General features: G+C 44.3%; 1 protein-coding gene across 20 annotated transcripts in view; it reads left to right on the top strand.

Moving 5' to 3' along the window:
- Positions 1-20,453, top strand: part of syne2b (spectrin repeat containing, nuclear envelope 2b) — a 146,419-nt gene that overhangs the window by 77,210 nt on the left and 48,756 nt on the right. For 18 of the 20 annotated variants that reach the window (XM_090211255.1, XM_090211248.1, XM_090211252.1 and 15 more), the window contains 20 exons: positions 164-277; positions 492-644; positions 743-889; positions 1,055-1,159; positions 5,166-5,258; positions 5,496-5,600; positions 6,697-7,311; positions 8,672-8,863; positions 12,354-12,557; positions 13,499-13,633; positions 13,783-13,898; positions 14,919-15,030; positions 15,163-15,297; positions 15,542-15,697; positions 15,874-16,068; positions 16,676-16,777; positions 17,120-17,239; positions 17,683-17,883; positions 18,079-18,252; positions 19,108-19,239. In XM_090211255.1, the coding sequence (XP_090067381.1) occupies positions 164-277; positions 492-644; positions 743-889; positions 1,055-1,159; positions 5,166-5,258; positions 5,496-5,600; positions 6,697-7,311; positions 8,672-8,863; positions 12,354-12,557; positions 13,499-13,633; positions 13,783-13,898; positions 14,919-15,030; positions 15,163-15,297; positions 15,542-15,697; positions 15,874-16,068; positions 16,676-16,777; positions 17,120-17,239; positions 17,683-17,883; positions 18,079-18,252; positions 19,108-19,239 (3,306 nt within the window). Of the gene's footprint in view, positions 1-163; positions 278-491; positions 645-742; positions 890-1,054; positions 1,160-5,165; positions 5,259-5,495; positions 5,601-6,696; positions 7,312-8,671; positions 8,864-12,353; positions 12,558-13,498; positions 13,634-13,782; positions 13,899-14,918; positions 15,031-15,162; positions 15,298-15,541; positions 15,698-15,873; positions 16,069-16,675; positions 16,778-17,119; positions 17,240-17,438; positions 17,884-18,078; positions 18,253-19,107; positions 19,240-20,453 lie in introns of all 20 variants that reach the window. The other 2 variants (XR_016488962.1, XM_090211250.1) reach the window with 2 other exon arrangements.

The following is a 20,453-nucleotide window of genomic DNA, read 5'->3' as shown; positions in this document are numbered from 1 at the left end:
CCTTTGGCTTTGATGCCTCATGATTGAGTATTTCTCTGTTCAAGTAAACTGTGATTTTGCTGTGATCTGATAGGGGTGTGGGCTGACTGTGAATGCTCTGAGAGACTCTCTCTGTCTCGCTTTCTCTCTCTGCATTGCCCAATGTTCTTTTCTGATTGTGTAGGAGGTGGAAGCTATAGAGACGGAGGTGAAGATGATGGAGAAGGACGTCACTGAGATCAGGACGTTGTTATCGTCCCCTGACACTCTTCCCAGCCCCAGAGAGGAGAGCCTGAAGGTGAGCTGGGTGAAAGGAGTATCTGGCACGTTTAGCCCTGGGACAGAGAGTGAGTGCTGATCTAGGATTAGTTTTGCCTTTCAGATCATAATGAATAACAAATGGGAAACCTGATTCTAGATCGTCAATCCTACTCTGAGACGCTTTGTGAACACAGGCCCTGGTCTCCCTCCTGTAACCCAGAGTGAGTCACTGTGTGTATATCCTTATACAGGTGTGTGTGGACAGGATCCAGTCTTTGCGGACGACCATAGCAGAGATCCAGAGCTGTAAGCCAGGCCTGTGTCTGCCAGAGAAGGCTGAGGAGACCCTCACTGTCTTTCAGAGAGTGGACCAGCTCCAACAGCAGCTAGAAGAGCTGGAGAAGGTGGCTGGGCAAATAAATGACTCCTCACTACACACAAACACACTTTCTCAAATGTACACTCAGGATGAATGTTTTCCTTTATTTTCCTTTATTTTCAGATGGTTCCAGGGGAGTTCATAGTGAAGAAACAGACACTCACTTTACCGCCAGTGAAGGTCCCTGCACCTAGCCCAACTGTACCCACCTCTTCCACAGAGAATGTTTCTGTGCCCAGCTCAACATTACCAGCCACTGAGGAAGCAGATGTGAGATCATTCCCTACAGCCACACCACTGCATGGGTCACCTCCTCACTATAATGATCCTCAGATTTTAGGCTGGGTTTCTGTATAAGCACTTTGTGATATGTAAAAATTGCTTTATAAATAAATGTGATTGATTGAACCTGACCAAGATATTCTGTTTTTGCAGGAGAATGGAGTGAAACAGGGCCAGATCCAGATAGTCCATGTAGAGGAAGACGCGCTGAAGTCTTCTCCTGAACAGAGACTCAGCTGGGGAACGGAGAAGAGTCGGGTAAAAATCAAGTCACCCATATGTAGACAGTCTGACATGTTGTTAGCATGTGTCTACCTGGTAGTATCGTGTACCTGTCTGACTACACACATCCATAGACTGTGCTGTCTATTATAGTTTAGAAGCCTTTGAAGTCTTACTCCCACTCAGCTGTCTCCCCCTCACTCAGCTGTCTCCCCCTCACTCAGCTGTCTCCCCCTCACTCAGCTGTCTCCCCCTCACTCAGCTGTCTCCCCCTCACTCAGCTGTCTCCCCCTCACTCAGCTGTCTCCCCCTCACTCAGCTGTCTCTCCCTCACTCAGCTGTCTCCCTCACTCAGCTGTCTCACCCTCACTCAGCTGTCTCACCCTCACTCAGCTGTCTCCCCCTCACTCAGCTGTCTCCCCCTCACTCAGCTGTCTCTCCCTCACTCAGCTGTCTCCCTCACTCAGCTGTCTCCCACTCACTCAGCTGTCTCCCACTCACTCAGCTGTCTCCCACTCACTCAGCTGTCTCCCACTCACTCAGCTGTCTCACCCTCAATCAGCTGTCTCACCCTCACTCAGCTGTCTCACCCTCACTCAGCTGTCTCACACTCAGCTGTCTCACACTCAGCTGTCTCACACTCATTCATCTGCCACCCGTCTTACCTCTAACCTGTCTCACCTCACTACTTTGTGTCAGCTGTAATCTGATTTATATTCTAAAAATGAGACTTAGTGCTTAGTTAGTTTGTAGTGCTTAATAAAGCAGGACATCAGTCTTCTAATAGCATTGCATGCTTTTCATAACTCTTTGTTTTTCTACTAGTCTGTCTTTTTACAAGATGACCTCACTATTACATAGGGGGAGGGACATACCATATTCAAAGACAAAACGAACACCTAAGAAATGATGAATCATTTATTATTATATATAATGTATATAACATTAGTAGGGGATAGGGGTTGGGGGGATATATGTTTATAACATAGGGGATATAGGTTTATCAAAAGGAGAAAAGGTCTCAAAATAGGAGACAGACATGAAGCATCAAACAACCCATCATTAAAGGGCCTATTGTCAACATACAGTATAAAGAGTTGAAGTCGGAAGTTTACATACACTTAGGTTGGAGTCAATACAACTTGTTTTTCAACCACTCCACAAATTGCTTGCTAACAAACTATAGTTTTGGCAAGTCGGTTAGGACATCTACTTTGTGCATGACAAGTAATTTTTCCAACAATTGTTTACAGACAGATTATTTCACTGTATCACAATTCCAGTGGGTCAGAAGTTTACATACACAAAGTTGACTGTGCCTTTAAACAGCTTGGAAAATTCCAGAAAATTATGTAATGGCTTTAGAAGCTTCGGATAGGCTAACTGACATAATTTGACTCAATTGGAGGTGTACCTGTGGTTCTATTTCAAGGCCTACCGTCAAACTCAGTGCCTCTTTGACATCATGGAAAAATCTAAAGAAATCAGCCAAGACCTCAGAAAAAAAATTTGTAGACCTCCACAAGTCTGGTTCATCCTTGGAACCAATTTCCAAACGCCTGAAGGTAGCAAGTTAATCTGTACAAACCATTGTACGCAAGTATAAACACCATGGGACCACGCAGCGGTCATACCGCTCAGGAAGGAGACTCCTAGAGATGAACGTACTTTGGTGCGAAAAGTGCAAATCAATACCAGAACAACAGCAAAATACCTTGTGAAGATGCTGGAGGAAACAGGTACAAAAGTATCTATATACACAGTAAAACGAGTCCTATATCGCCATAACCTGAAAGGCCGCTCAGCAAGGAAGAAGCCACTGCTCCAAAACCGCCATAAAAAAGCCAGACTACGGTTTGCAAATGCACATGGGGACAAAGATCATACTTTTTTGAGAAATGTCCTCTGGTCTGATGAAACAAAAATAGAACTGTTTGGCCATAATGACTATTGTTATGTTTGGAGGAAAAAAGGGGGTCTTGCAAGCCAAAGACCACCATCCCAACCGTGAAGCTCGGGGGTGGCAGCATCATGTTATGGGGGTGCTTTGCTGCAGGAGAGACTGGTGCACTTCACAAAATAGATGGCATCATGTAGGAAAATTGTGGATATATTGAAGCAACATCTCAAGGAAGTTAAAGCTTGGTCGCAAATGGGTCTTCAAAATGGACAATGACCCCAAGCATACTTCCAAAATTGTGGCAAAATGGCTTAAGGACAGCAAAGTAATGGTTGGCGTGGCCATCACAAAGCCCTGACCTCAATCTATAGAACATTTGTGGGCAGAACTGATAAAGCATGTGCAAGCAAGGAGGCCTATAAAACTGACTCAGTTACACCAGCTCTGTCAGGAGGAATGGGCCAAAATTCACCCAACTTATTGTGGGAAGCTTGTGGAAGGATACCCAAAATGTTTGACCCAAGTTAAACAATTTAAAGACAATGCTACCAAATACTAATTGAGTGTATGTAAACTTCTGACCCACTGGGAATGTGATGAAATAAGTAAAAGCTGAAATAAATCATTCTCTCTACTATTATTCTGACATTTCATATTCTTAAAATAAAGTGGTGATCCTGACTGACCTAAGTCAGGGACTTTTTACTGGGATTAAATGTCAGGAATTGTGAAAAAACTGAGTTTAAATGTATTTGGCTAAGGTGTATGTCAACTTCCTTCTTCAACTGTATCTATATATTGCCATGCATTCAGTTTACTGACATTAGCTAAATATTATAAAAGTGGGTGAACCTATAACCTGTGAAAGCAGTGGGACATCAATTTAAAGTGATCTGAGATATAGTCATATAACAAAAAGATACAGTAAACTCCAAAAAGTAATAGAGATGAGGATATCCTAGATTCCAGGGAAGTTACTTAATATTCAGAGAGGGTGGATAGGAGTTTCTGAATAGATTGTGTATAAGAGCGAGACATAGAGACCCCCCCTGCCTATGACACATGAGCCCCGTCCAGCCCACCACACATGACCCCTGACCTGCAATAAGGCGACCAATGTGAGTACAGTGAGTAAGTCTCAAAGACAGTGTCCATACCTACAGTTTCTAGTATGGGTTTACGGTTCTGTAAAACTCAGTAGCCAACGATTCATGACATTGTTCCATGTGCCTAATGCAACACACAACACTGAAGCATGACTAACCCAATTATATTTAAATGTATACCAAATAAGAGCATTGCTCTTTCTAATTCTCAATCTATCTTTGTCATACCCTCTTTTAGAGTGTGCTTCTATTCCGGGACGTGCATTTGTTCCCATCATTCAGCTTGTTTGTATGTCTGTGCATGTGTCCTTGACTTGGCGTGGCAGGAGTCCAGGGGCGTGTCATGTCCTGTGGAGGAGGAAGAGGGAGGGTAGGAAAAAGAGGAGGAGGGGAGAGGAGGCTCTCTGTGGTGGCTGTCTGGGGCAGAGCTCCAGTGTCCTACTGGACCCTCTGACATCACTGCCCCTGGCCTTCCTGTGACATGCCCGTGGGTCACTCTGCCCCCTGTTTCACTGCAGCACTGGGAGGCACTATATCCAACCCTGCTTCCCTATAATCTTGTTCCCATGTTTCCTCTTCCTCCTCCTCTTCCTCCTTGCTGGTCTCACACACACTCTGGAAATTTGCTTGTCTGTGTTCAGTTTCTTTCCACATATTTTTACTTTGACAATAAAATCATTATCTTCTCTATTTCATTTATTTAAATTCTCTATGTTGCTATTTTGTTTTCAGGTGGGTCGTTGTTATTTAATGCCGTCCCCTCAAGTCTTCCTCTTTACTTTTCAGAATGTTGAGGGTACTGCTGCCAATGTGATTGATTACCTCTAGGGGGCAATGTGGTGCAATCTTTGCCAATGACTTTTACCAAAACATCTATGAGAAGTTTTTAAAACGTTTGTTTTTACTCATATATCTGCACCTTATTTTAGAACCAGGGTGTTTCACAGTTTTGATGTTTTTTGTTGTTGCCTATTATTTCATTAAAATGTTTGTGATTTGTTATCGACTGTCTCCACTGTGTTGCTGTTCTGGTCAGGACCCTGAGGTTGCAGCAGAAGGGAGCCATGCTGCAGCTGAGGAAGAAGGGGGAACCACAGCCATGGAACAGAGTCAGGACACAACTGAACAGGTACCAGACACCTCCATCTATGGGAGTCAGACAATGGCACCTAACAGCACTGTATGATGTAACATGTATAACAACCCTCATATGAAAAACATGTAGAACATAACATTACATATAACAGGACTGTTTTAGTGCCTTAATGAATGACTGTGTATGGTTTTCTCATGGATGATAACATAATAATGACTGATGCTGTATCTGAGTAGTGTCCACATTGTAACACTGCTCATGTCTCTTCAGGACCTCTCTGTAGTGGGTCTCTCGGTCGCCTCAGGAACAAGTGTGTCCGAAGCTTTATCAAAACCTGTGGGCACAGTCAGAACACAGTCTCTGTCTGAAAGCATGGTAAACACACCCCCCTCCATTCAACTCTCAAAATCCTCCAAGTCCCAATGTATTGTGTCCTAGACCTAGTCTGGAGTAGAACCCATTGTTTAGACTCCCTCTCTATCTCGATCTACGTTCGGTGCATTTACATGGCGGAAGAATCCCAGAAATTCTATCATACTGCAGTTTGATTCTCACAGGTTGCGGTATGAGTCTGAACATTCTGTTAACACATTGTCAGGAATTCGAATTCCGATTTTTATAGTTTTATATGTTTACGTGATAAATGACAACTAAGCATGCTATCCAGAGAACTGTCAGGGAGTAGGCTCATGTGAATCTGGTTCAGCCCCGGTTACTGATAGCTGGCAGACCACCTCTTTTTACAACAAAGACAATTCCTCTAACTGTAAGGGAAAGAAAGGAGTTGATGATGTGGGGTGCGTTTTTAAAAAGGATACTATATTGTACTGCATGGGTCCTTTTTTGTTGTTTGATGATCAAAAAACATACTTGATATTGATACGCTGATAATTATTTGGGACTTTCCATAAAATCGTATACCGGTAACCACATTTGTGAATCCTGTTTTATAATGTATAATATACATTTATTAGACGTTGTTGACCCTTAAGACTCTGAGTATAATTGCACATGCCTCGAAGCAATATGCATATCTGTTTAGTTTATTACTCTATGTGCTTGCTTACACACATATGCATTGTATTTCAATGAGTTATGATCGTTTTGCATAATATGCTGTTTACACACTATTCCACCACTGCCTGGAAGCAGGACGGCGTGGAAAACTATATTCTTGGAATTAGTATTTTCCCATTTATACTTTAGATAAAGTCCCAAGCAAGTACGTTTATAGTAAAGTATACACTACCAAGATGACTGTTGGCCATGAAAATGCACTGATTGAACTTAATTGATATTAATATAGTACTTAGTCTTAATACTTCTGCATGTACTGTACTGTAGGATGTTCTTTTTCATTTTTCCTTTGTGAACAAATACAGCTGCTTCTTCTTATGTGGCAAAACTAAAGAAAAGATAAATAAATCCAGCCAAATGATCTACTCCCCCCGTCTCTCTCTTTCTGTGTCAGGAGCTCATGGGACAGAGGGGGCTTGCATGGAGGGGGGATGACAGCCACCCAGAGGGGCTGAAGACACACATCAGAGACACACACACACACCCAGGGGGCTCAACTGCTGCACATATACTCACAGAGGATGTGCAGACACTCACTGAGGTCACAGTGGACACAAGTGTCCCCAAAGACATCCAGACAGTAACTCCAGTCATTTTATCAACGATGAGGCTGTCAAAGGTGGATAGTAGGCTGGTGTTATCTGAGGCAGGGCTGGCCTGTCTGGTTCAGCCACCCTCTGAGAAGGCTCTGGTTGTTCCAGAGCCGAGGCCCACAGTGCCCCAGCCAATGCCCAGAAAGAAAAAAAGTGCACCTCAGACAGGGTTGCTCACGGCACCATCCCAGCCTATAGAAATGGCACTCAATGTATCCACTGGACAGACACACACAGCCTCTGATCTCACACACCAGACACCTGTGCAAGTTGAGGCATCTACCCCTCTAGCAGCACCTGAGGAGACACCCCCCACCACCACCACCCTGGGCGTGGTCAGCACACACACTGTCCCCCAGACCACACTCAAACCCACCGAAGAGGACATGGAGGGTGTGCATCCAGCAGCAACCCTGGTAAGCACTGAAACGTCCCAGTACAATACAGGCCCAACAGTCCTAACCCCTGCTAACCATGCACACACGAGTGGGTCTTAAACAATGTTTCACAAAGACCTGGGTTCAAATAGTTTTTGAAATTGTTTCAAGCACTTTACTTGTGCTTGATTGAACTTGTCTGCTTAATGGAACCAATAGAATGGTCCCAAAACTGCAAAACCACACCCATCTGTCACTACAGGCAGAATAAAGCAAACCTTCAAAGTATTTGAAGTATTTCAAAGAGTATTTGAACCCAGGTCTGTTCACAACTGTAGTGTCACATTAATGGAATGGGTTTACACAGTAATGATGCTGATAATTATCATAATGATGCACATTTGTGAATAATTTCAATAATCCCTGTTGAGTGATCCGTTTGATGTAAAGTAAAGACTGTAATGTACAGCAGTGTAGAGGGCTTGAGTGACTCATGGTGCTAACCATGGTGTTACATCTTATTCTCACACTCTCACCCTGTCTGTGCCTCAAACATCTATATGTGCATATGTGCTGACAGGAGAGAAACGGGAGAACAAATTTAAAAGAACTGGCATAACAGAAGCAAGAGGAAACAACAGCAGATAGTACATCAGAGAGAAAGATAAAAGATTGAAGGAGCGAATAAGGAGGTTTGCCGATTCAGCTGACTGATCTGCCCGTAGATCCACCTCCTCGGTCTCAGCCCCGCCCCTGTGGCCTGGGGCCTCTAACTGGGTGTGTGATAATGAGTCCCTGTCACCGGAGCTCCCTCTGAGCCTACCTGCCACCGCTTTCAGGAAGTGGCTTTGGCCACAGATGGGTGGGGCACCATGGGTGAAAGAAAGAGAGAACTAGAGGCAGAGTCAGTCTGGGAGAGAGAGAGAAACAGACAGAGAAAGAGACAGACAGAGAGACCTGACAGACAGAGAAAAAGAAAGAGGGAGAGAGACAGACAGATAGACAGAGAAAAAGAAAGAGGGAGAGAGACAGACAGACAGACAAACAGACAGACAGAGAAAAAGAAAGACGGAGAGAGACAGACAGAGAAAAAGAAAGAGACGGAGAAATAGAGAGCGAGAGAGAGAGACAGGGAAATAGTGAGGAGACAAAAGAGAGAAAAAGAAAGAGAATGGGGTGGTGTGAGAAGTAGATTTTTAAGTGCCGAAATCCCCAGGACAGTCAGCTGTAGACTGAGTACTCACCGGCCAGTGCCTGTCAGTTACTGTCAGTGTATACTAGTATTAGTTAAGAATGTCATCCACTCCCTCTCCTCCTATCTGCTGTCCCTACTAGCCGATTGTGAGGGGGAGGTGATTGGTACAGGAGGAATCTCAGTGGCTGTGTGTCTGTGTCCCAGGCCCCAGGGGTGTTCCCAGCCCCAGCCTTGACTGGGCCCTGCCCCACTCTGGAGGTGCTTAATGCCTACAGTGAGCAGGCCACCCAGCTAGAGGTTTGGCTGGAGAGAGCCCAGCACACCCTTGGAGTGCTGGAGCGGGCCGCCACTGCCAGCATGCAGGACAGTGTGGAGCAGCAGCTCCTCACGTGCCAGGTAAGAACTGCAGACGGGTGTCAAAGTTCAGCTCTGTGGAGGACCTGCCGAGTGGGGCTTTATCCAGGAACTTCCCCAGGCATGGTAGTTAATAGCAAGGATATAAGAGACGCCTCAGTATCATAAACTTGTGTGTATTCGTCTTATCGGTTTGCTCATGCTTTTCTTTAGCACATGAGAGGGATTCGGTATCTACTTACAACCACAAATAGCGGCGTCATATTAATGATGTACATCACTGTCAGTCGTTCTGATGTCATGCCAATCATCTGCTTTGACTATTAGGTTTATTTCCTTAACAACCTCTCTTATTTATTGACCTGCCTTTCCATAGTTGAAAGTCTTTCTAAATCACCAGTGATCAAGGTTCATCAACAGTCATTTTCCTGCTTTGCCTACTGCTGCAGGTGGGAGTTGTTTTTTTTCATTCAATCTTAGTAAACACCACCAGTTGTTGGATAGAAAGTGCTGCTGTCTCACAGGCAGATAGGTTAGTGTTTGAAATGAGGCAAGGTTGAACAAACAGTGAAGTCCAGCTAATGTGTTGCTGGTATTTGTCTTCAGGGTGCAGTGTATTTTCTAAAGGTGCTGGCCACATGGCCACGATCAGTTGTACTAGATAGGCTTTTGTCAAGTGCACTAACTGTTCTGATTTGCAGGGAATTACTCCAAATGGCTATTTGTAAATGGAATTAGCTAATATTTTTACAGTCTCATTTCCTTGCATGACCTTAGACATGCTAAACAAAGAAATGCAGCAATGAAGCATTAGTTATGATTGCTGTGGTGATGTGGGCAAATCATTGGAAAATCACTTGTAGGACCAGCCAGTTCTGGAATATAGACTATTATGTTCTTACTTTTTTACATCAACAGTGTTCACAATATATTCTTAGCTATCACCATTTCAATCTAGAATAAACCTGGTACTATCCAGCCTGGATTCTCTGGGCGTGTAATCTGATCCCAGCATTAAAGTTTCAGAGGGTAAACACATTCCTATAGCACGACAGATTTGAATGAAGGCTTTGTAGGCAAACAAAAACACAGCATCTCATAGGATCTAGCCTCATATTTAAATTGATCAACATCTTTAGAGAACCCTGTACACCCTTTTTCCAGGAACCACCCTTTTCACGACCTCAATCCCAAATGGACTCTAACCCTAGCAGGCTGCCTTTCACATGGAGCCTTATGACTCCTAGCACCTGCCTCAGGTGCTGTAGGTCAGTCAAACCTGGTACACTCTGGCAGGTGATGTGGGTCAGTAAAACCTGGTACACTCTGGCAGGTGATGTGGGTCAGTCAAACCTGGTACACTCTGGCAGGTGATGCAGGTCAGTCAAACCTAGTACACTCTGGCAGGTGATGTGGGTCAGTCAAACCTGGTACACTATGGCAGGTGATGCAGGTCAGTCAAACCTAGTACACTCTGGCAGGTGATGTGGGTCAGTCAAACCTGGTACACTATGGAGGGTGATGCAGGTCAGTCAAACCTGGTACACTATGGCAGGTGATGTGGGTCAGCCAAACAGTACACTCTGGCAGGTGATGTGGGTCAGTCAAACCTGGTACACTATGGAGGGTGATGCAGGTCAGTCAAACCTAGTACACTCTGGCAGGTGATGTGGGTCAGCCAAACAGTACACTCTGGCAGGTGATGTGGGTCAGTCAAACCTGGTACACTCTGGCAGGTGATGTGGGTCAATCAAACAGTACACTCTGGCAGGTGATGTGGGTCAGTCAAACAGTACACTCTGGCAGGTGATGCAGGTCAGTCAAACCTAGTACACTCTGGCAGGTGATGCAGGTCAGTCAAACCTAGTACACTCTGGCAGGTGATGCAGGTCAGTCAAACCTAGTACACTATGGCAGGTGATGCAGGTCAGTCAAACCTAGTACACTCTGGCAGGTGATGTGGGTCAGTCAAACCTGGTACACTATGGCAGGTGATGTGGGTCAGTCAAACCTAGTACACTCTGGCAGGTGATGCAGGTCAGTCAAACCTAGTACACTCTGGCAGGTGATGTGGGTCAGTCAAACCTGGTACACTATGGCAGGTGATGTGGGTCAGTCAAACCTGGTACACTATGGCAGGTGATGCAGGTCAGTCAAACCTAGGACACTCTGGCAGGTGATGCAGGTCAGTCAAACCTAGTACACTGGCAGGTGATGCAGGTCAGTCAAACAGTACACTCTGGCAGGTGATGCAGGTCAGTCAAACAGTTCACTCTGGCAGGTGATGTGGGTCAGTCAAACCTGGTACACTATGGCAGGTGATGTGGGTCAGTCAAACCTGGTACACTATGGCAGGTGATGCAGGTCAGTCAAACCTAGTACACTCTGGCAGGTGATGCAGGTCAGTCAAACCTAGTACACTGGCAGGTGATGCAGGTCAGTCAAACAGTACACTCTGGCAGGTGATGCAGGTCAGTCAAACAGTTCACTCTGGCAGGTGATGTGGGTCAGTCAAACCTGGTACACTCTGGCAGGTGATGTGGGTCAGTCAAACAGTACACTCTGGCAGGTGATGTGGGTCATTCAAACAGTACACTCTGGCAGGTGATGCAGGTCAGTCAAACCTGGTACACTCTGGCAGGTGATGTGGGTCAGTCAAACAGTACACTCTGGCAGGTGATATGGGTCAGTCAAACCTGGTACACTCTGGCAGGTGATGCAGGTCAGTCAAACCTGGTACACTCTGGCAGATGATGTGGGTCAGTCAAACCTAGTACACTCTGGCAGGTGATGTGGGTCAGTCAAACAGTACACTATGGCAGGTGATGTGGGTCAGTCAAACATGGTACACTCTGGCAGTTGATGTGGGTCAGCCAAATCTGGTACACTCTGGCAGGTGATATGGGTCAGTCGAACCTGGTACACTCTGGCAGGTGATGTGGGTCAGTCAAACCTGGTACACTCTGGCAGGTGATGTGGGTCAACCTATTAAAAGTGACACATTAAAGGAGCATCAGCAATTCTTGGAGGACAGTGGGAGTTGATAAAAAAAACATTATTTATTGATAAAACTGACATGTTTAATTCCTTAGCCTTCATCAGTGTTTTGCATGCACCCTGGTTGGAGAGCGAGCTAGCTGCAGGAAAATAGTCTGTACTGTATAGTGTATACCCAGTGTATAGTGTATACCCTATTCCCTAGATATAGTTGATCCATGGAGAGAGTCTGTGTGCTCAGGTTCACACCTTTAGGGGATTAACCAGTGTGAATGGGATTGTGCTCTACTTACTCTCCCAGGACACTGTGTTCTGATGACATTAGCACTCACGCTGCTGCAGGTGTCTCGGTCCACTTCCTTTTAATGTTCTTCATCAGAATTAGGTACTAAAATGAGGCAGTGTGTGTGTGTGTGTGTGTGTGTTTGTGTGTGTGTGTGTGTGTGTGTGTGTGTGTGTGTGTGTGTGTGTGTGTGTGTGTGTGTGTGTGTGTGTGTGTGTGTGTGTGTGTGTGTGTGTGTGTGTGTGTGTGTAGGAGATGTTCCTGGAGATAGAGCAGAAGGTAGCCAGTCTGTCTGTCCTGGAGCAGCAGGAGGGCTCAGCAGGGTCCCACCAGGAGGCTGAGGCCCTCTCCTCCAAACTGGAGCTGCTCAAGACCAGCCTGGTCACCTTCCAGCTGTTGTTGCAGGAGAGACAGAGCCATGAGCAGATGCACACCAGCACACATACAGAGGAGCAGGTACATCCAAACAGAGAGCCACGTGCACGGATGTGCACACATTAACACACGTGCGTGCACACACACATACACGCACACACACTCACTGAACTTCTGCAAAAGAGCTGTCTGCTGATGACACTGACAGTGGAGTAGGTGTTTTGTCTATTTGGTAATCTCTCCATGACAATGTTACCAAGCTTCCAGATAAACAAACAGCTATTGTTAAAGTGAAATGCCAGGGCCTCCCGAGTGGTGCAGTAGGGCACTGCATCGCAGCGTTAGCTGTGCCACCAGAGACTCTGGTGGCACAGCCCAGACTCTGGTGGCACAGCCCAGGTTCTGTCGCAGCCTGCGACGCACAATTGGCCTAGCGCCGTCCGGGTTAGGGAGGTTTTGGCCGGTAGGGATATCCTTGTCTCATCGCGCACCAGCGACTCCTGTGGCGGGCCAGGCGCAGTGTGTGCTAACCAAGGTAGCCAGGTGCACAGTGTTTCCTCCGACACATTGGTGCGGCTGGCTTCCGGGTTGGATGCACACTGTGTTAAGAAGCAGTGCGGCTTGGTTGGGTTGTGTTTTGGAGGACGCATGGCTTTCGACCTTCGTCTCTCCCGAGCCCGTACGGGAGTTGTAGCGATGAGACAAGATAGTAATTACTAACAATTGGATACCAAGAAATTGGGGAGAAAATTGGATTTAAAAAATGTTTAAAGTGAAATGTCAAAGAGAGATCATTATCACTTCCTAATGCTTTAGTTCCTGTGTCAAGTTTTTATTTCAACAAGGGGTGTAAAACCCGCTTGTTGACGAAAACACCGAAACAAGCCTTGTAATGTTGATGAGTAATACATCCTGAGACTGGGCATTATGTTCCAAGTCACGACTGTGAATATTTAACTCAAACAACAGAAATTTCTCTCTCTCTCTCTTGCCGTCTTCCTTGTTCTTTCCATCCTCTGAAGGTGCCATCACCGTCACCGTCATCACCCAGAAAGCTTCCTCTAGAGGGCAGACTGCAGCGTAGCGGCAGTGTCCAGGAGATTCTCTCTTCCTCCAAGAGCAAACTCTTTAGACAGACCAGCTTTCAACAGCAGAAGGTAAACTGTCCAAAACATGTCTGAACGGAGAGTGTGGCTGGCTATTTATCGGACTTTAATTGTATTGACAAATTCACATATGATGGCCCAGTGAAGAATTATAAGTACAGTGTTTGCTAGTCGTGGCTGTTATTTTTGTCCCCATGCAGGAATTGGAGCAGGAGCTGAGTGAGCAGAGAGGCCTGACCAAGGCTATCGCCCAGCAGGGGAGTAGAGGTCGTCTCCACAGCCAGGCCCAAAAGGATCAACCTGAGCCATCCACACGGTACTGATTCCCTTAGAGTGCTCCAGTCTGTAGGCTTTGGAACTAGAATAAATCATGAACGATGCTATACACAATTTTTAGACAATCATCTTTTGATGGTGTTTTTCCTTCACTCGGGAGAAGGGGATTGAGTAGTTGTGGTTGTCCACATTCTCTACAAATGTATACTCTATGCTTTTGTTCCATAATCATAATCATGTTCTTGAAATAGAATCAGCTCTTTCCCCAAATAATCATTTTACAATGTGATCTTTGCCATTGTCAGAGGGAAAAAACACAGCACGGCACAGAGAGTTAGAAGTAATTACTTTGTTTGTCTGTTACATTTTCATTTCTCTGTGCTTCTCTTCAGTGAGAGTGGGAGAGATTCATTTAGATGGACCTTCATTTCTTCTCAGAAACTAAAAAAGTCAGCTATATAAAAATTATTATGATTGTGTTCTCAATGGAATTCTCCAAGGCTGTGTGTGGTTCTGACAACCATCTAACTGCACAACTTGGTATCAAAGCATTTCGTATTATTGTGTACGTCAATCTCAAACACTCCATTTAGCATGATATGTTACGTTTTGTATGGTATGTATTAATTTGTCCACCATCCATTTCGTATGATATGTTATGAATTACAATTCATATGTTATGTTACGAAATTTAAAAACGTATAATATGTTACAAATTTGTAAAATGTACAATATGTTACGAATTTTAAAAACTAATGATATGTTACGTATTCCAATTCTACGTTGGCTAGGGGTTAAGGTTAGGAGTTAGAATAAAGGCTTAAGGTTAGGGTTAGGGGAAGGGATAGCTAAAAGTATTAGGGTTAGGGGAAGGGATAGCTAACATGATAAGTAGTTGCAAAGTAGCTAAAAAGTAGTTAGTAGCATCCGCCCATCCATCCACCCTGACCAACCAACCACCCGCCTTGCCTTTTTTTGTAACCATACCAAATGTAACATATCATACTCATGATCGGATTTCAGTCTATGAGACCAGGCTGAACTGCAACTCATTCCTTAGAGTTCCTGTTGAACCTGAAGGGGGGGGGGAGGCAGGGGTCCAAAGGAAGTGGACACACCTTCACAACCAGCTTCTGGCCTTGGAGCAGACTGCACAGCAAGGTCCTTCTGATGTAAGCAGCTCCCACTCTTAAATGACACACATTTTCAAGTGTGTAGTGTTCCACAGTGGGTATGTGTGTTTGTGTAAATGTGGAGTACAAATGGTGTCATACTGTACGTGAGTTCTTTCTTTCACTCTAAAGGGGACAGACTCATCTGTGAGTCAGAGCAATGGATCAGCCAGTAGTCTCATTGACTCCCACAGCATTCAGGACATACAGACACACATATGTCGGCTGCGGGAGCTGGGCCAGACTGCCAGTGAGGTGGTGACTCAGGTGAGGGAACTGATCTGTGGGTGTAGAATTCAAGTCAGTCTCAAGACATCATTGCTCATTAACATATCACTGTTTTCATGGAATTGGGAAAAGGGTGTCACCGGAGAAGAGATTCAATTCCATGTGAGAAAAATAGTCAGACAAAGTATTTTAAAATCAGTTTTCTTTCAGGGTTGTCACTTTCTCCATGTTGGTTTTAATGATCACTCTCTATATTTGATGTTTCTATGGCTTGTTTTTCCAGTCTGTGCCGGATGAGGAGGTTCATCAGAGGCTGGATGAGGGTCTGTTTGAGGTGCTATGTGGGGTGGGCCTATCTCTGTCCCCACTGACCCGGCTCCTGCAGTCCCCCTCAGGGAAGTCACATGAGGACACACAGCTCCAGCTGATGCAACTCGAGGTAGGGTCAACACTAAAGCACTCTCAATCCCCACCAAAGTACTTTAAACCATATGGTTTGGTTTTCATAACTATGTTTTATTTGATTCCAAATTTGATGCGTGTTCAGTGCAGAGTTCAGTCAGTTGAACGAGACTATTGACTCTGTGTGTCTATGTGTTTGATCTTTGTTCACAGACTCTGGCAGCAGAGCTGGTGACCCTGGGTGGTGAGCTGACCTCCCAGGGGTCAGAGGTAATTGGTGTTTTGGGGTCAGGTGGAGGTCATCTGTGTGTGGATCACCTAGGTAAACTCCTGCCTGTGGTCCAGAGCGGTCTGGCTGCCAGAGAGAAGCAGCTGCAGGCCCAACTGGAGAAGACAGGCCATCACCAGGTCAGAACCACCACTGCACTCCCTGTAGTTTATTTAAGGAATTAAGGGGGTGTGGTATATGGCCAATATACCACGGCTAAGGGCTGTTCTTATGCATGATGTAATGTGGAGTGCCTGGATACAGCCCTTAGCCATGGTATATTGGCCATATGCCACAAACCCCCGAGGTGCCTTATTGTTATGATAAACTGGTTTCCAACATAATTAGAAGAGTAAACATAAGTGTTTTGTCATATCCGTGGTATACCATCTGATATACCACAGCTTTCAGCCAATGAGCATTCAAGGCTCGAACCACCCAGTTATAATATAACATTTATAACAACAACTGGACTTCTGCATTACAGTTTCGGTACAGTGCACATCTGTATTACGTATGTTGTATTACTATATGGTGGTAGATGTTTAGATTGTGTTTACTTGGTGGATAGGGATTTGAAATGATCTCTTAACTTAACATCGCCTTGTCTCACTTAAAACTGTACAGTTTGTAATGTTTTGACTTACCGTAAGGATATGATATGTAACACAGCATCAAATATTGATTTGTTGTGCTATGCAGTAATTGTTTTGGTATACTGTACTTTGTGTTGATCTAACTCAACAGACACTCTTAAAAGAGTTGCATGCAGCCCTTCTTGCTAATAAGTTGGCCGTACAACAAATGACTAACGAAGCTGTCCCTCAAGACACTTGCAAGCAGCTACAGGTACTGTAAACTCATTCATATGTAGTCATTAATAGTCATAAGTAAATCTATCGATGTTAAATAGTTACAGTTGGGTCTACTATAAATCCTTCTATGTGGATAGCTTACAGCTAAGTCATTAATTCATGTCCGACTTAAAGATGTTGTCATCTGGATGAACCATCCACAAACTGTCATTAAATGACCGTGATATTTAGTGATCACCTTCGAAGGGGCAATATCCATTACAAAAAACAGCAAAGCGGTCACCCCTCCACTGATTTGATAAACATCAGATGGGTCTGAGGGATCAGCTGAGGGTGTGGGCTGTTTGACCTGTGTATTTGCATTGTGTGTGTTTAGGCTGTGGTGCAGGTCCAGGGAGAGCTGCAGCTTCAGTCCAGCCAGGTGTCCTCCCTGCAGGAGAGGGCAGAGAGACAGGGTCTGCCCTCCACACTCATAGAGGAGGCCTACAAGCTGGAGGTACAGTATAGTCCTGTATAACACCTACACCTGAACACATTTATTGAACACATTTATATGTACTGAACTCCATGGACCATGCTGAGACATTAGTCTATTATATTACCCAATGAAATAAGTCACCTCAGTTAAATTATTTGGAATAGAGCTGACCTTACTTTCAACCTCTCCCTCTTTTATTTATTTTTATTTGACTCAGAATGACTGCTGTCCGACTTATCTTTGGAACTACATTCCATTAAAACAAGGCCTTGCTCAATGGAATCGGAGTAATGAACACATTCAGTGGGAGTGATTGGTACCATACATTTGAATGCTGAAACCGTGACCCCATACATAATGATGAAGATATTAGTTCTGAGCGTGTGGTTACGTATGACCATGTGTGTTATCATGTAAAATTACTGCATGTGGGTATCATACTGTTTATAATGTGTATTTAGGTTGTGCTGGAAAGTGTGTTGGGCTCTGTGGGGGCCAGACGTGAGGAGCTGAGGGCCAGTGTGGATCTCCAGCAGCAGTTTGAGAGGCTGCTACATGGCCTGGAAGTGCTGGTCACCCTGGGCTCAGAGCGTCTCTCACAGAGGCCTGGTCTGGAGCTCCACACCAGGACTGAGCTACAGGACTGCCTTAGCACACATTCGGTGAGCGCACACCATTCAGATCCTCCATTGTGTACTGATCCAATCAAGTGCGATTAGATAGCTACCTTGGATTCAGTTTTCATTCAGCCACCATAGAAACCAAGATATGGCTTCTTGTGTAATCGTTGGTATTGAAACAGCATGCATTGGTGCTATTGTTCCTTCTTCCTGCTATGGTTCTTATGGATTTGACAGAAGTTCTTCCAGTTCCTGGGGATCCACCTGGGGACCCTGCAGCACCTATCCACGAGAGTCGCAGAGAGCACCTTCCAGAGGTGGGAGGGAGGGATGAGGGGCCTCCAGGAGAGGGTGACCCAACTGCAGCAGCAGGCCCTGGAGAGAGGCACCAGGATGCAGTGGATATTACAGGTAGGCACCATAGAATTAGGAATTAGAATACTAGAATGGACATGAACCTTCCTATGATGGGATAAAGGTCAGCCATTTTGGTCAGGGAGTGGGTCATCCAGGGTTTGCCTGTGCTATGATAAGATATTGTGTAAAATAATGAATTTGAAGAATTTATGTGTACTGTATTTTTGTTTGCTAGCTAGCCAGACAGTTTTAGATGAATGATTCCATAAATGTTTCAAATGAACTGCCATTCAAACCATTCAAACAATGCAGTCAATTCACAGCCATACACTGGCTGAAATCAGTTGATTTTATGACTTAGAAAAGTTGTAAATGCAACAAGTACTGATATTGTATCATATAATAGCATTCACACTTTAAAAACAATTAATAATTTAGACATTTTATGGTCTGTTTGCATATATTTCAGAGGCTATTTATAGAGACAATTGCTATAAAACCCATATAAACTGTATTGATAAATTAAATGACAATATTTTACATTGACAATAATTCTATAACACTATTTGTTATATAACACATGCCTTACTTTTATTTTCCTACACAAGTAAAATCAGGACTATCCTTCTACTGCCATTCATTCCAATTAGACTGGTTTGGAATACTCCCTGACCGATATGGCTGCCATTTTCACCCCATTCTGGAACTTTGAAGGTTCATGACATAGTCCCTCTAGTAATTGAGTAGGATTTCTATGGTAGACACAGCACAGGAAACATTGGCTTTGTTAAAGCTAGATATGGACTCATATTGAGGTGTGCCGGTGTGACTGTTTGAGATGGTGTATAGAAAAATGTCTGTTGTGTTATGTGCAGTTGTGTTCAATTGTTGTTGTTGGTTTGGTTGTAGATATGGACACAGTGGGAGGAGGAAAGTACCAGTCTGGACACCCTGCTTAGGGATATGGACGCTGACCTGTCCAAGATGCACCTGGAGGAGGACTCAGTGGCACAGATTTGCGAGAAACTCTCTGTCTATCAGGTAGCACTCCATGTGCTTTAACGTCTTATTAATAGAAAATAAAACATAAAAAATGTGTTATTTATCAAAAGAATGAACACTGATCACAGTTCAGTGGATTCTCTGTCCAATCTTTGGAAAAAAATTGGAAAGTTTGGAATCTTTAAGGGTTCTTTGTCTGTCCCCATAGGAGAACCCTTTGATTAACCCTTTTTGGTTCCAAGAAGAACCCTTTTGGGTTCCATGTAGAACCCTTTCTACAGAGGGTTCTACATGGAACCTAAAAGGGTTATATCTGGAACCAAAAGGTTTCTCCTATGGGGGCAGCCGAATAACCTTTTTTGTACATACTTTGTGTTGGTTGTGCACAAGTTTTTTTCCACTCATTTGGAACCCATTGGACATTCTATGTACTCGTGCCCGCTGCACTCTACCTCCAATTACGCTTTGTGCTTTGTCTCTATCCAACCCCCCCACCCCCATGTTTTCCACCCCACCTAGCAACACAGGTTGGTTGTCAGTCCCCACCCCCCATATCTCTACCTTAGATCTATGGACCATACTTTTTACTGGCTAGCTCGAAATATAAGCTTTACAAAAGTTGTTTATATATATTTTTTTATTTATTTAACCAGGCAAGTCAGTTAAGAACAAATTGTTATTTTCAATGACGGCCTACACCGGCCAAACCCGGACGACACTGGGCCAATTGTGCGCCACCCTATGGAACTCCCAATCACAGCCAGTTGTGATACAGCCTAGAATCAAACTAGGGTGTCTGTAGTGACACCTCAAGCACGGAGATGCAGTGCCTTAGACATCTGCGCCACTCGGGAGCCCGAGATACTGTATTTATTAGTGCTGAGCAGTTAGTGCTTTTTGAGGTCGGTTCGGTTTCGGTTCGATTATTTTAAAACTAATTTTGATTATTTCGGTTGAAATCTGTAACAAAACAGAATAAAACAATTAATACAAGTCTGATGATGGTAGTGACTGCCCATTACTGCTTATCACTTATTAACCATTATTTATTCACATTACTTTACTTGTTGTGTATATTTCATTTGTATTATATGATGACTTAATTATTTCCTTCCAAGTCATCATCTCATCTCTATAGAGCTGCTGCCAATGCTGCCTGACACCATCACTATTTTCTATTTCTTCAAAGTAAATAAGGAATACTTTTATGACTGATGAATACCAACTACTGTATCAATCATTTTGATAATGTA

The sequence above is a fragment of the Oncorhynchus mykiss genome, chromosome 19 (genome assembly GCF_057628025.1).
Source record: "Oncorhynchus mykiss isolate SJ-2025 chromosome 19, ASM5762802v1, whole genome shotgun sequence".
Taxonomy (NCBI): domain Eukaryota; kingdom Metazoa; phylum Chordata; class Actinopteri; order Salmoniformes; family Salmonidae; genus Oncorhynchus; species Oncorhynchus mykiss.
The sequence above is the reverse complement of the archived record's forward strand: the minus strand, read 5'-3'. Positions and strand labels throughout refer to the sequence as shown.